The following is a 16,482-nucleotide window of genomic DNA, read 5'->3' as shown; positions in this document are numbered from 1 at the left end:
AATATTGTCCTCAAGTACATCGCCCTTGTATAAACCCTCTATATACTCCTTCCACCTTTCTGCCTTCCCTTCTTTGCTTAGAACTGGGTTGCCATCTGAGCTCTTGATATTCATACAAGTGGTTCTCTTCTCTCCAAAGGTCTCTTTAATTTTCCTGTAGGCAGTATCTATCTTACCCCTAGTGAGACAAGCCTCTACATCCTTACATTTCTCCTCTAGCCATCCCTGCTTAGCCATTTTGCACTTCCTGTCAAACTCATTTTTGAGACGTTTGTATTCCTTTTTGCCTGCTTCATTTACTGCATTTTTATATTTTCTCCTTTCATCAATTAAATTCAATATTTCTTCTGTTAGCCAAGGATTTCTATTAGCCCTCGTCTTTTTACCTACTTGATTCTCTGCTGCCTTCACTACTTCATCCCTCAGAGCTACCCATTCTTCTTCTACTGTATTTCTTTCCCCCATTCCTGTCAATTGTTCCCTTATGCTCTCCCTGAAACTCTCTACAACCTCTGGTTCTTTCAGTTTATCCAGGTCCCATCTCCTTAAATTCCCACCTTTTTGCAGTTTCTTCAGTTTCAATCGGCAGTTCATAACCAATAGATTGTGGTCAGAATCCACATCTGCCCCTGGAAATGTCTTAAAATTTAAAACCTGGTTCCTAAATCTCTATCTTACCATTATATAATCTATCTGATACCTTTTAGTATCTCCAGGATTCTTCCAGGTATACAACCTTCTTTTATGATTCTTGAACCAAGTGTTAGCTATGATTAAGTTATGCTCTGTGCAAAATTCTACAAGGCGGCTTCCTCTTTCATTTCTTCCCCCCAATCCATATTCACCTACTATGTTTCCTTCTCTCCCTTTTCCTACTGACGAATTCCAGTCACCCATGACTATTAAATTTTCGTCTCCCTTCACTACCTGAATAATTTCTTTTATCTCGTCATACATTTCATCATCTGCAGAGCTAGTTGGCATATAAACTTGTACTACTGTAGTAGGCATGGGCTTTGTATCTATCTTGGCCACAATTATGCGTTAACTATGCTGTTTGTAGTAGCTAACCCGCACTCCTATTTTTTTATTCATTATTAAACCTACTCCTGCATTACCCCTATTTGATTTTGTATTTATAACCCTGTAATCACCTGACCAAAAGTCTTGTTCCTCCTGCCACCGAACTTCACTAATTCCCACTATATCTAACTTTAACCTATCCATTTCCCTTTTTAAATTTTCTAACCTATCTGCCCGATTAAGGGATCTGACATTCCACGCTCCAATCCGTAGAATGCCAGGTTTCTTTCTCCTGATAACGACGTCCTCTTGAGTAGTCCCCACCCGGAGATCCGAATGGGGGACTATTTTACCTCCGGAATATTTTACCCAAGAGGACGCCATCATCATTTAATCATACAGTAAAGTAGTGTACATTTATAATATCAGAGTTTGCTATTTTCTCTTTGAAATTCCTTTCTACATTGTCTGCCCGTGTACTGACACCTGTAATTTGCGGTTGAATGATTGGCATTAACTCATTCTGCTTATCTACACTCTCTTGCAAAGTATACAACCCATGTCTTACATCATTATATTTAATGTTTCACGTATTTTCAAAAGATCCTAACTTTCCAGTAAGTTCTGATTCTACATTGTTACATTTGTTCTCAGTGTCCAGTTCTAACCTTTTTGATAAATCTTGCAAATTGTCATTCTGTTTCTGACTAAGATCAGCAAACATAAGATTTATATGAGTGTTTAAAGAATCTGTCATCTCGTTTTTTAAATCTATTTTTAAATTCTCTACTTTAGTACTTAACAGTGTCAAATTCAGTCTTCAAAGCACCCATGCCTTCACATAGATTACTAAATTCTTTACTTTGAGAGTCGACTTTGGCGTTTAAAGCTTCAGTCTGGGTGTGTAATTGACTTAGAGTTGCACTTTGATCATTTAATTGCAGACTCTGAGCTTTGATTAAATTTATCAACTCAGCCCAGTCAGGAACCTCTTTGCTAACTTTCATGGCCATAGCCGGTTCCTGAGTTTCCCCAACTTGTAAATTTTCCATACTTTTAAATGCTTTAGCTCCTGTAATCATTTAAAACTAACTTTAAATATGATAATTACACAAATAAAAGTTCACAATTCGCAATTGGTGGCTGAGTAAAGAAGAACCAAAAAAAATGAGGAAGACTAATTGTGCAGAGGACTGAATGCAAAATGGCCAAAATTAGAAGGTAACATATTGAAATGGATTCAAGGACACCATGAAAGTGGCATTGGAATTAATACAAAGGTGATTCAAATACACACTCATAAGCTAGCGCTGCAGTGGAACTTAACAGACTTTACAGGTGGTGTTGGTTTGTGCTACAGGTTTATGAAGTGTCATGGATCTAGCATGTGAACCAAAACGAAAATACCTCAGAAAATGTCACAAGAGGATGAAGAGAAAATGTTATCTTTCCATCATTTTGTTATTCAGTGTCAAAAGAAAAACTGTTGAACGAAGCGAGATAGCGAATATGAACACAACTCCGTCAACGTTTCATGTTCCGAGTAAGAGAACTGTTGCCGTGAAAAGTGCTAAAACTGTAACTATAAAAATAAGTGGACATGAAATTGTTGTCCTTTCATGTTTTACAGATAGTAATAAACTTAATCCAGTGCTCATTTTCAAGCCCAAAACAAGCCAGCCTTATGAAATACGGGCAGGTGCTGTTGTTTTATGGGCAATGCTGGTATGAAATTATGAATTAACAAAGTGAGGGAGAGAAGGAAAGGTGCTTTATTGAAGAAGAGTTTGCTTGTTGTGCTAGATCAGTTTATTAGTCGTTTGAAAAATACTGTGAAAGATAAACTGAGACAGGGAAATATAGAACTTGTTGTTACTCCAGGAGCACTTACATCACAATTGCAACCTCTTGATGTCTTGATAAATAAACCATTTAAAATGTGTATGAGAGAGGAATGGAACAAGTGGATGATGGATAAAATACAACATGAATTCATGCCGAAGTGAGCTTTTAAAATGACCTACAATCAAACAAGTATGTCAGTGGATAAAACAGTCATGGTCTAGAGTGGGAGAAGACATTATTGTTAAATCTTTCAAGAATTGTGGCATAAGTAAAACTCTCGATGGCAATGAAGACCATCGTATATATGAGGAGGACAAGGATGATGACGAAGAGGAAGAGGAAGAAGGAGAAAGTTCAGGTGTCAATTTTTCAGGAATTTTAAAAGTCACTTCGACTTTATTAACTAAGATTTTTTGTCTGGCTTTGCAATCTAATAATAAATTGGTAGAAAGTTGCTTAAAAATTAAGGTGCGTGGTTCATAACGTCTTACAGTCATTAAAAATACATTATAACACTGCAGGTATCCGTTTTATACACCACCTGATCCTGAAAGGATTCAGTTTGTCAGCCCAGTCATTAGCCTTACAGGCATTTTTCCTCTTCCTTGTCTTCCTCAGCCCCACCTTCTGAAGAGGCAGCACCATCACACATTCATTATTGGCATATCTACTTCCTTGTACATCTGGACCAGGCTGCACAGCCTCTAAACAACTATTGTCCCAGTTGGTAGGGACTCTCATAGAAACAGAGATGTTGAACAACTTTGGTTCATGAAATTTGAGCTGTTGAAGATGCAGACTGTTGTCATTGTCTGCAAAATGAATGTATTGACATTTTAAATTTAGATGATTACGCACAGTGTGTGGCATAGTTGCAAATGGACAAATTTTTCTATAATAATAGAGTGCTATGTGTCTACAATGTTGTTTCTCTTTCTGCCATGAAAACAAAGCACAGCCCATTTGTTATGAACTACAAAATCTTTGTTTGAAAGTGTGGAGATGTTATTCTAGAACTCAAATGCTGTAAATTCTTGCTTGCTAAAAAAAAGTGTAAGTCAATTTTATTTGGTAAAAATAAACTGTTACAGGTGTATATATACTGTCAATGCATTTTCAAATACACTTCTGGAAATTGAAATAAGAACACTGTGAATTCATTGTCCCAGGAAGGGGAAACTTTATTGACACATTCCTGGGGTCAGATACATCACATGATCACACTGACAGAACCACAGGCACATAGACACAGGCAACAGAGCATGCACAATGTCGGCACTAGTACAGTGTATATCCACCTTTCGCAGCAATGCACGCTGCTATTCTCCCATGGAGACGATCGTAGAGATGCTGGATGTAGTCCTGTGGAACGGCTTGCCATGCCATTTCCACCTGACGCCTCAGTTGGACCAGCGTTCGTGCTGGACGTGCAGACCGCGTGAGACAACGCTTCATCCAGTCCCAAACATGCTCAATGGGGGACAGATCCGGAGATCTTGCTGGCCAGGGTAGTTGACTTACACCTTCTAGAGCACGTTGGGTGGCACGGGATACATGCGGACGTGCATTGTCCTGTTGGAACAGCAAGTTCCCTTGCCGGTCTAGGAATGGTAGAACGATGGGTTCGATGACGGTTTGGATGTACCGTGCACTATTCAGTGTCCCCTCGACGATCACCAGTGGTGTACGGCCAGTGTAGGAGATCGCTCCCCACACCATGATGCCGGGTGTTGGCCCTGTGTGCCTTGGTCGTATGCAGTCCTGATTGTGGTGCTCACCTGCACGGCGCCAAACACGCATACGACCATCATTGGCACCAAGGCAGAAGCGACTCTCATCGCTGAAGACGACACGTCTCCATTCGTCCCTCCATTCACGCCTGTCGCGACACCACTGGAGGCGGGCTGCATGATGTTGGGGCGTGAGCGGAAGACGGCCTAACGGTGTGCGGGACCGTAGCCCAGCTTCATGGAGACGGTTGCGAATGGTCCTCGCCGATACCCCAGGAGCAACAGTGTCCCTAATTTGCTGGGAAGTGGCGGTGCGGTCCCCTATGGCACTGCGTAGGATCCTACGGTCTTGGCGTGCATCCATGCGTCGCTGCGGTCCGGTCCCAGGTCGACGGGCACGTGCACCTTCCGCCGACCACTGGCGACAACATCGATGTACTGTGGAGACCTCACGCCCCACGTGTTGAGCAATTCGGCGGTACGTCCACCCGGCCTTCCGCATGCCCACTATACGCCCTCGCTCAAAGTCCGTCGACTGCACATACGGTTCACGTCCACGCTGTCGCGGCATGCTACCAGTGTTAAAGACTGCGATGGAGCTCCGTATGCCACGGCAAACTGGCTGACACTGACGGCGGCGGTGCACAAATGCTGCGCAGCTAGCGCCATTCGACGGCCAACACCGCGGTTCCTGGTGTGTCCGCTGTGCCGTGCGTGTGATCATTGCTTGTACAGCCCTCTCGCAGTGTCCGGAGCAAGTATGGTGGGTCTGACACACCGGTGTCAATGTGTTCTTTTTTCCATTTCCAGGAGTGTATAACTTTTTCATGGTCAGTATATGGAATCAGTGAAGTTATTGGTGTTTCAGTTTTTCTGAGGTCATGATTTAAATACACAGCTATCATTCTTCAAACAGATAGTTTGCTTGTTTGAGATATCTGTTACATCATCAATAGTTTGTTTTAGACTGCCCTCTTCCCGCCAATAGTAACTTCTGTGTATCCTCTTTTTAGTTACTTTACTTTGTTATAAACATTGCTCACACATGCACATTCTCTCTCCCTCTCTATCTCTATCTATCTATCTATCTATCTATCTATCTCTAAAACACACACACACACACACACACACACACTATAGGTTGCTGAAGCCGAAACTTTCAAAATGATAGGAAAAAGTGTAGGGCATTCCTATTTTCAAGAAAGCTTGTCAAACAGATGTGCCCAATTTTAGGCTTATATTGCTTATGTTGCTCTGTTTTAGAATTTTTTAAATACATTTCATGCTCTCATATAATCACTTATGTGGAGACCTAAAATCTCCTCTGTCGGGACCAACAGCACATCTGCAAACAAAGACCGAGTGAGACCCATCTTGCTCTGTTCATCTGTGAGATCCAGAAGGCAGTAAATTTCAGTGCCCAGCTTGATGCTGTGTTCCTCATTTTCCAAAAGACATTCAGAACAATTCTCCACTGTCACTTGATGAACAAAATATGAGCATACAAAATATTGGGCCTGCTTTGTGAGTAGATTGATGAGTTCCTAGCAAATAGAACACAGTATGTCATTCTCAGTGGAGAGAAATCTTCAGATGGAAAAGAGACTTGAGTAAACCCTAGGGAGTGTTATAGCATAACCTAGTGCAGGGCTGAACAACTCACTAATTTTGAGGTTTTGAGTGAAGGCACTTGCGTCAGCTCAGGGTCTTGCTCACGATTAGAACAGGTGCGATCTTTCATGCTGTGAAGTTAGAATGTAACAAATTGGAGTCACAAACAGTGTAAATAGTATCTGCAACCTAGCTGTTGTTTCAAGCCATATTCAGTTCTCTATAGTGTGTGTTTCAAATCACATTCTGGCCAGTTCCCACCTGCGGATACTGAGAAACTGGCGTCTGGGGAGCAATCCATATGGCTCGTGTGGTGAAACAGGCACCAAGGCCATGACTGTCATGTTGTGGTGTATGCTCTGCAACAGGATATTGTGTGTTGCCATGTGTGTTACCTATGCCCATTCATCATAATTGGTAACTTGGTAGTTGTCATGCCTATGTAAAAGGCCAAACAATGTTATAACAGCTGATATATGACGCGTTGTTTCATAGGTGGCTCTCTCTTTGATAGTATGCTTTGCCAGTTACAGGGCAGGTAGGAGGGTGCACAGGGCAAGTTGTGCAGTATGGCCTGTCACAGGGGTAGGAGCCACAGGGCAGGGAGATGTGTGCAGGGGCAGTATAGAGTCCGACAAGGATATTGTAGAGATTGGGAGAACAATAAAAAACTATGCTAGGTGTGGTGGGCAAAATTTCAGACTCAATGGACCTCATTTCAACGCTGATTTTAGGAAGTCATGGCCTTGTTGAAGTACCTGATTGATACATTCAAGACCAGGATAATAGTGGGTGACAAGTGGTGTACTCCATAAGTTGTTTTTTGGAGGGATCAACAGTATCAGTATTAGCTGTGATGGCCTGGGAAATCTGCTTTCAAACTAGGCCGGTGGGGTAATTGCATCCAGTGAAGACTGAATTGAGTATGGTGATGAGTCTGCATCTGATCCAATATGGAAGGGATGGCAACTGTCGAAATGTAAGTAATGTTGTTTGTTACTAGGGTTTAATGTGAACAGAAGTGTGTAAATGGCTTTTGGTGAAGTTGAGATTAAAATCAAGAAAAGTGACCTGGGACTTAGAATAGGGCCATGTGAGATTTAATTGGGTGAATGTTTATAGAGATTCCAGGATATTTTAACAGGTCAACCTCACCATGACTCCATGTGGCAAAGATGCCATCAGTGTATCTAAACCAAACCAGGGGCTGAAGGCTTATGGATCCCAAGAAAGCACCCTCCAAGTGGCCAATGAAAAGGTTAGCACACAAAAGAGTCATCCTGGTTCACATGGTTGAACCCCTTATCTGTTTGTATGTATGTCCCTCCCTCAGAGGTGAAGTAATGGTTGGCAAGTATAACGTTGATTGGGAAGAGCGGGAAGAAAGTCATAGGCTTGGAACAATATGGGCAATGACTAAGGAAATATTCAGCAGCAGGTAGACCATGTACATTGGGGATGATTGTATAGAGGAAGGTGGCATCAGTGGTGACAAGTGAGGTGTGGGGTGGGAGTGGGACAGACACAGATTTCAGACAATCTAGGAAATGGTTGGGCCAGAGGGTAGGGAAGGTGGTTTGTGGAACCTTCGTAACCTCTTCGTTCATCCCTATGAAATCCCTTAACCACCTTCCCTACCCTCTGGCTCCTACCCTTGTAACCGCCCCCGGTGTAAAATCTGTCCCATGCACCCTCCCACCACCACCTACTCCAGTCCTGTAACCCGGAAGGTGTACACGATCAAAGGCAGAGCCACATGTGAAAGCACCCACGTGATTTACTAACTTACCTGCCTACACTGCGAAGCTTTCTATGTGGGAATGACCAGCAACAAACTGTCCATTCGCATGAATGGACACAGGCAGACAGTGTTTGTTGGTAATGAGGATCACCCTGTGGCTAAACATGCCTTGTGCACAGACAGCACATCTGGGCACAGTGTTACACCGTCCGGGTTATCTGGATACTTCCCACTGTATGTGCGGATGGATATGTGTGTGTGTGTGCGAGTGTATACCTGTCCATTTTTCCCCCAAAGTAAGTCTTCCCACTCCCGGGACTGGAATGACTCCTTACCATCTTCCTTAAAACCCATATCCTTTCGTCTTGTCCTCTCCTTCCCTCTTTCCTGATGAAGCAACAGTTTGTTGCGAAACCTTGAATTTCGTGTGTATGTTTGTGTTTGTTTGTGTGTCTATTGACCTGCCAGCACTTTCGTTCGGTAAGTCACATCATCTTTGTTTTTAGATATATTTTTCCCATGTTGAATGTCCCCCCCCACACTCTCTCTCTCTCTCTCTCTCTCTCTCTCTGCCTGTGTCCATTCATGCGAATGGACAGTTTGTTGCTGGTCATTCCCACATAGAAAGCTTCACAGTGTAGGTAGGTCAGTTGGTAAATCACGTGGGTGCTTTCACACGTGGCTCTGCCTTTGATCGTGTACACCTTCCGGGTTACAGGACTGGAGTAGGTGGTGGTGGGAGGGTGCATGGGACAGGTTTTACACCGGGGGCGGTTACAAGGGTAGGAGCCAAAGGGTAGGGAAGGTGGTTAGGGGATTTCATAGGGATGAACTAAGAGGTTACGAAGGTTAGGTGGACGGCGGAAAGACACTCTTGGTGGAGTGGGGAGGATTTCGTGAAGGATGGATCTCATTTCAGGGCAGGATTTGAGGAAGTCGTATCCCTGCTGGAGAGCCACATTCAGAGTCTGATCCAGTCCTGGAAAGTATCCTGTCACAAGTGGGGCACTTTTGCGGTTCTTCTGTGGGAGGTTCTGGGTTTGAGGAGATGAGGAAGTGGCTCTGGTTATTTGCTTCTGTACCAGGTCGGGAGGGTAGTTGCGGGATGCAAAAGCTGTTTTCAGGTTGTTGGTGTAATGGTTCAGGGATTCCGGACTGTAGCAGATTCGTTTGCCACGAAGACCTATGCTGTAGGGAAGGGACCGTTTGATGTGGAATGGGTGGCAGCTGTCATAATGGAGGTACTGTTGCTTGTTGGTGGGTTTGATGTGGACGGACGTGTGAAGCTGGCCACTGGACAGGTGGAGGTCAACGTCAAGGAAAGTGGCATGGGATTTGGAGTAGGACCAGGTCAATCTGATAGAACCAAAGGAGTTGAGGTTGGAGAGGAAATTCTGGAGTTCTTCTTCACTGTGAGTCCAGATCATGAAGATGTAATCGATAAATCTGTACCAAACTTTGGGTTGGCAGGCCTGGGTAACCAAGAAGGCTTCCTCTAAGCGACCCATGAATAGGTTGGGGTACGAGCAGGCCATCCTGGTGCCCATGGCTGTTCCCTTTAATTGTTGGTATGTCTGGCCTTCGAAAGTGAAGAAGTTGTGGGTCAGGATGAAGCTGGCTAAGGTAGTGAGGAAAGAGGTTTTTGGTAGGGTGGCAGGTGATCGGCGTGAAAGGAAGTGCTCCATCGCAGCGAGGCCCTGGACGTGCGGAATATTTGTGTATAAGGAAGTGGCATCAATGGTTACAAGGATGGTTTCTGGGGTAACAGACTGGGTAGGGATTCCAGGTGTTCGAGAAAGTTGTTGGTGTCTTTGATGAAGGATGGGAGACTGCATGTAATGGGTTGAAGGTGTTGATCTATGTAGGCAGAGATACGTTCTGTGGGGGCTTGGTAGCCAGCTACAATGGGACGGCCGGGATGATTGGGTTTGTGAATTTTAGGAAGAGGGTAGAAGATAGGGGTGCGGGATGTTGGTGGGGTCAGGAGGTTGATGGAGTCAGGTGAAAGGTTTTGTAGGGGGCCTAAGGTTCTGAGGATTCCTTGAAGCTCCTTGAAGCTTGTAACCGCCTCTGGTGTAAAACCTGTCCCATGCACCCTCCCACCACCACCTACTCCAGTCCTGTAACCCGGAAGGTGTACACGATCAAAGGCAGAGCCACGTGTGAAAGCACCCACGTGATTTACCAACTGACCTGCCTACACTGTGAAGCTTTCTATGTGGGAATGACCAGCAACAAACTGTCCATTCGCATGAATGGACACAGGCAGACAGTGTTTGTTGGTAATGAGGATCACCCTGTGGCTAAACATGCCTTGGTGCACGGCCAGCACATCTTGGCACAGTGTTACACCGTCCGGGTTATCTGGATACTTCCCACTAACACCAACCTGTCAGAACTCCGGAGATGGGAACTTGCCCTTCAGTATACCTCACTTGTCTTTCAACAACATCTTTGCCTCTGTACTTCCGCCTCGACTGAGATCTCTGGCCAAACTCTTTGCCTTTACAAATGTCTGCTTGTGTCTGTGTATGTGCGGATGGATATGTGTGTGTGTGTGCGAGTGTATACCTGTCCTTTTTCCCCCTAAGGTAAGTCTTTCCGCTCCCGGGATTGGAATGACTCCTTACCCTCTCCCTTAAAACCCACATCCTTTCGTCTTTCCCTCTCCTTCCCTCTTTCCTGATGAGGCAACAGTTTGTTGCGAAAGCTTGAATTTTGTGTGTGTGTTTGTGTTTGTTTGTGTGTCTATCGACCTGCCAGCGCTTTCGCTCGGTAAGTCACATCATCTTTGTTTTTAGATATATTTGTCCCACGTGGAATGTTTCCCTCGGGACGGGTTTGTGGAGCTTAGGAAGAAGGTAAAAGGTGGGGGTGTGTGGTTTGGGCGGAGGCAAGGAGTTCTTTGGATTGAGGTGTTAATCCTTGTGAGAGGCCTGAGGTTGTAAGGAGGGGCTGTGGGTCGGTTTGAATCACAGGAATGGGACCTTGATGGCAGATGCTATATGTAGAGGTGTCAGACAGCTCATGTAGACATTCATTTACATACTCCTGTTTATCAAGTACCACAGTGGTAGATCCCTTTTCTGCTGGGAAGATAATGATGAAGTCATCAGCTTTTAGTGAGTGAAGAGGCTGAAGTTCAGCAGAAGACTGGTTAGGTAGGGTCATGTTGTAAGGACCTTACGAAGGTTTGTGAGGGAATGCTGGATTTGAGGAATTCTTGGAAGGCTTGTAAGGGATGATTTTGAGCGAGTGATGGTGGATCAAGTTGGGATCATGACTGTAAATGTTCAAGGCAGGGCTCAGTGTGAGGTTTGTGGTTGGAAAGGTTTTGAGATTGGGTAGCAAAGTGATATTTTCAGTTGACATTACATGCAAAGGAAAGTAGGTTCTTCGCCAAAGCAGCATGATTAAATGCAGGTTCAATGCTGACAGTGAGACTCTTAGATAATGCAGATGATTCAGGAGGGAGTTTGCTTTAGACAAGAGGTTGAGAACACTGCACTGTTGTAATTGGTTCTTGTGATTGAGTCATTACTGGTCTGGGAGGCAGGTGTTAAGGCTGTGTGACATTAAGGAGGTTGGCCAAGCTTGGTTTGTAGGAGACAGTGCTGCAGAAGGACAGGAAGAGAAAAAAACCATGTTCGGGTAGTTTAGGAAAAAGTGGGATAATATTTTATGTGAATCTGATATGTTGTTGCAGTTTGAAGTTGGTTTGGCAGATATCACCCAGGGAAACAAGAGAGGCAGATAACTGCAGGATGTTGTAGAAGGAGAGAAGTCTGGTGAAGTGGAAATAGGCAGACGAGGCATATATAGGTCACAGATTAGCTGGGTAAATGCAAGAATTGCTGTATTTGAAACTGTAAAAGAGGTTGTTGTAGAGTAAGATTACATCCAGAAACAGGGACTTTCAATGTTAGGTCTTTGGGAGTAACATCAAGGGGCAAGCAAGTTTCAAGAAACAAATGTGGAACCTCAATTTTGATAGTGCAAAATCATGTTTTTGAAAATAACAGATGTAGTTTATGGCAAGAGAGGAGTGTAAGGCATGGTGGGAGTGGCAAAAAGAGAAGCAGAGTGTGGAAAAAGATAAAAAAAGCAGAAGAGAAGCAAGAAAAGGATCAGAAAAAATTTGTATGAAATTTGTGAGAACAGCAAGGATTAAAGAGAGATAATGAGTGGGTGAGAATTTCTCAGCAGATATGTGGCCTGTATGATACGAAAAAATTATAAGAAAAAAATTGGTAGGGAAAGTTATGAAAAGAGATAAATTTTAAAAACTGGGCTAAAAGAAAGAGGAAGTCATAGCAGAAAATTTAAACTACTGTGTTTGGCAAATAAAGTAATGTAGGAGACAGCAGTAACAATCAATCAGAGCAGTTAGGCAAAAAATAAACACAAAAAAATGTGAAAGAATTACATATAAAGAAGGTAGATGGAGGGTAGAAAAGAAAATAGCTGTCAAATTTGCAATTAAATCAGTGAAAGACATCAGGAAAAGGCCTGGAAGGTAGTGAACAGTAAACAAATTGTCGTAGACAAATTCACAAATCACAGTGGAATTGTTACATGCAAATTTGTCACTAACAGTAGGCCTGTATACATGGGCAGAAATCTGTCTGCTGCTGAACATTTCCTCAGACAGCACCCACCTGATTCCAAACCTACAACTTCCTTTCTTCTCATCTTAATCAATTTTATACTTACCAACTACTACTTCACATTTGAGGGGCAGACTTAACAAACAAGTCAGGGGTATGGCCATGGGAACCAGGATGACACCTCCTTCCAATGCTAACCTTTTCATGGGTTGCTTGGAGGGGGCTTTCCTGTGATCCATAAGCCTTCAGCCCCTGGTTTGGTTAGATATGTTGATGACATCTTTGCCATATGGACTCATGGTGACACTGATCTGTTAAAATTCTCTAAATGCAATCTCCCAATTAAATTTCACATGGTCCTATTCCGAATCCCATGCCACTTTTCTTGATATTGTTCTCATCCTCACTGGAGGCCAGCTGCACACTTCCATCCACATTAAAGCTATAACGAACAACCATACTTATATTTGGACAGTTGCCATCCTTTCCATGTCAAATGTTCCTTACCATACAGCCTTGGTATCAGAGGCAAACATATTTGTGCAGATGCAGACTTCATACAGCAATACACCACCATTCTCACCTTAGCCTTCATAGGATGCAATTACCCCACCGGACTAGTTCAAAAGCTGATTTCCTGGGGCATCACATCTAATTCTGATACTGCTGATCCCCCAAAAAACAATTTAGGAGTACACCACTTGTTACTTGGTATTCGTGCACACAGAGACCTACTAGCAATCTTTGTTTACAAACATTATCACAATGTACATACTTTTGGTAAATACACTCTGTGGAAGGGGGGGGGGGGACTGGAGACACACCACAAAGCAATTATCCGGATGTGACAAAAGTCGGCAGATGTGATGTACATGTACAGACAAAGAAACGATTACAATTTTAGTAATATTCAAGCAAAAGAGCTTCACAAATTGAGCAAGTCAGTAATGCATTGGTCCATCCCTGGTCCATATACAAGCAGTTACCTGGCATGGCATTGGTTGACAGAATTTTTGATGTCCTCTTGAGAGATATTGTGCCAAATTATATCAAAGTGCACCATAGATTGTCAAAATCCCGATGTGGTTGGAGGGCGCTGCCCATAATGCTCCAGTCTCAGTTGGGGATTGTTCAGCAATGTTGCTGGCCAAGGTAGGGTTTGTCAAGCAGGAAGACAACCAGTAGAAACTCTTACCGTGTACGGGTAGGCATTATCTTACTTTAAGTCCAAAATGGCTTGTCATGAAGGGCAACAAAACGGGGTGCAGAACATCAGCAATGTACTGCTGTGCTGAAAGGGTGCCATGGGTGATAATCAAAGTGGTCGTGCTATGAAAAGAAATGGCACCTCTGACCATCACTCCTGGTTGTCGGGCCATATGGCAGGCAACAGTCTAGTTGGTATCCCACTACTGTCCAGGGTGCTTCCCATTAACTGGAGTATATTTGTCTTCAGTAATGAGTTCCGCTTCAAACTGCGACCTAATGACCAGTGAAGACATGTCTGGAGAGTGCAGTAGCACAGTGTTCTTCACATATTGTAATTTTTACTTTGTTCTCACTTTTCCTCTGTTTTGTCAAGAAATATAGTTCCTTGTGCATTTCCTTAATCAGTCATTGATTGTTTCAGGTTTATGGTGGACACACACATGGTTGGATGTTCCTGGGTGCAGCTTCCAGCAGGCAAGTGGCGTCCCCGCCCTACAGCACATGTGCAGTCCCGTTGCCAGATTGAAGTTGACATATCGTGGGAGGATCTCGTAGCACATCCCCCTGAAGGAGAGTGGAGCAAAGTAGCCCCTTTTAGAATATTAAGTTTTGACATTGAATGTGCAGGAAGAAAAGGTGAGTGGTTGACTCTTCTCAGTTTCATTCACCATACAGTATTTATATATTATGTAACCATATAGTGTATGGCTATATGCATTATTTTATATTTATAGTATTGCTCCATAATAAGTATTCTGTAGAGCACTTTCATATGAGTTGCACGCTAATATCGTGTATTGACGTTTTGTCACAAGTTAAACAGTTACTTGACTGCTCTTTCTTTGACCAAATTATATGATAAATTATTAAATTAACAAATTATTTCAGTAAAGTTATGCATGGAAACAGATGAATCAGGACTACAAAATTATAGTACACTGGATTTCAGAAAAAATTGCATTTTAATATTGGAACATTCTGGGAAAAAAGTTGAATGTGCATAACATTTGAAATATTAATTTTTCAGAAAAAGAAAAAATTTGCTAGAAAGAGGAGAATGAGGGCTCCCAAATAAGTTATTTTAGCAGTATTGATTTTTAATGTGCACACTTTAAAATTAGCGTCAGGAGTGGTATAAGAACAAGTGGGATAATTCCACCTGATCTGTTACACCGTGTGTAATTTACCCTTTCAAATCAGGGCAGAGAGATGCTGTCAGATAAGTAACAGAAAGGCATACAGATGGAAAGAACAGAAAAATCATTATAACTTATACCTGTGTACCATTTGTAATAAGTAGTGAGCACCATTCCAGTTGCTTAAAGCCTACCTTTAAATCTAATATCTTTCAATCATGAAAACATGAAGGAAAAATACAAATTCCTCTAGTGTCGTAATGTATATTTGTACTTCAGATTGTGGCCAGCTATTGCACACAGAAAGCTTTAAGTTATGTCCACAAGATACTTTCTTCTTTTTTTTCAACTTTGTACATACTCTACACACTTTCAACAGTACACACACTATCTTTTCAGATAGATAAACAATATCCTTTTTGGGAATTGTGTGTGATTTTTTTTCCCTCCAAGACCACACTTGTAACCAACTATTGTGCATATGTAGTTGTGTTGGCTGTTGTGTTTTACTTTTTATTTTCTGGCATGTTGTGCTTGTGTGTCACCAGTGTTTGCTCTCTGGCATATGGTTGAGCCTCCAGCTCCTGCAGGTATTTTATTGTTGCTGTTTTGTCCAGGGTTCCAGGTCCATGGCTTTACATAATGTCTGATATCACCTTGAAGGTTTAAATAACAATCAGAAACTTTGAATAATTTTTTAATATAATTATTAGCCTTCAACGTAAATAAAAACATTTATCTGCTGCAATATAATATGACAAACCTCAGTGTTGCCACCATACTATTACCAGAAACCAAAATAAAGTACTACCTGCACTTTTCAAACCAAACCACCAACTGTTGCTCACATCACTCCACCACTAACTGCCCACTCTGTTGAGGCAGGCATTTCTACAAAGATTCTTCATTAAATTCTTATGGCATGAGCTAAGCCACACATCACAAGTACACAATGTCTATTGAATCAAATTATCATTTATATAGAATGAGAATTTTCACTCTGCAGCGGAGTGTGCGCCGATATGAAACTTCCTGGCAGATTAAAACTGTGTGCCCGACAGAGACTCGAACTCGGGACCTTTGCCTTTCGCGGGCAAATGCTCTACCATCTGAGCTACCGAAGCACGACTCACGCCCGGTACTCACAGCTTTACTTCTGCCAGAAGGTAAGAGACGAGATACTGGCAGAAGTAAAGCTGTGAGTACCGGGCGTGAGTTGTGCTTCAGTAGCTCAGATGGTAGAGCACTTGCCCGCGAAAGGCAAAGGACCTGAGTTCGAGTCTCGGTCGAGCACACAGTTTTAATCTGCCAGGAAGTTTCATCATTTATATAGTTTCAAGTCAGGTGGAAGGCTAATTCTGAGTAGGATTTAGTGCACCAAAACAGAGCTTGGGGTCTGTCACAGACAGCTGGTTCTGTTTACAAGCAAGTCATGTTAGTAACACGCTGATGGAACAAAACATAGTGATAGAAGGACTTAAAAACATACAAAAATGAAAATCATTACAAAAATGCCAAAATAAAAATTGTTGTTGACATGTGTATCAAATGATTGCATTTGATTAATAAATTACAAATTT

General features: G+C 42.7%; 1 protein-coding gene across 4 annotated transcripts in view; it reads left to right on the top strand.

The window, feature by feature from the left end:
* Window positions 1-16,482, top strand: part of LOC126236246 (DNA polymerase delta catalytic subunit) — a 184,892-nt gene that overhangs the window by 111,048 nt on the left and 57,362 nt on the right. For all 4 annotated transcript variants that reach the window (XM_049945394.1, XM_049945391.1, XM_049945392.1 and 1 more), the window contains one exon: window positions 14,188-14,402. In XM_049945394.1, the coding sequence (XP_049801351.1) occupies window positions 14,188-14,402 (215 nt within the window). The remainder of the gene's footprint in view (window positions 1-14,187; window positions 14,403-16,482) is intronic.

This window comes from Schistocerca nitens, chromosome 2 (genome assembly GCF_023898315.1).
Source record: "Schistocerca nitens isolate TAMUIC-IGC-003100 chromosome 2, iqSchNite1.1, whole genome shotgun sequence".
Lineage (NCBI taxonomy): Eukaryota > Metazoa > Arthropoda > Insecta > Orthoptera > Acrididae > Schistocerca > Schistocerca nitens.
Note: the sequence above shows the minus strand (reverse complement) of the source record. Positions and strands in the feature narration are given on the sequence as shown.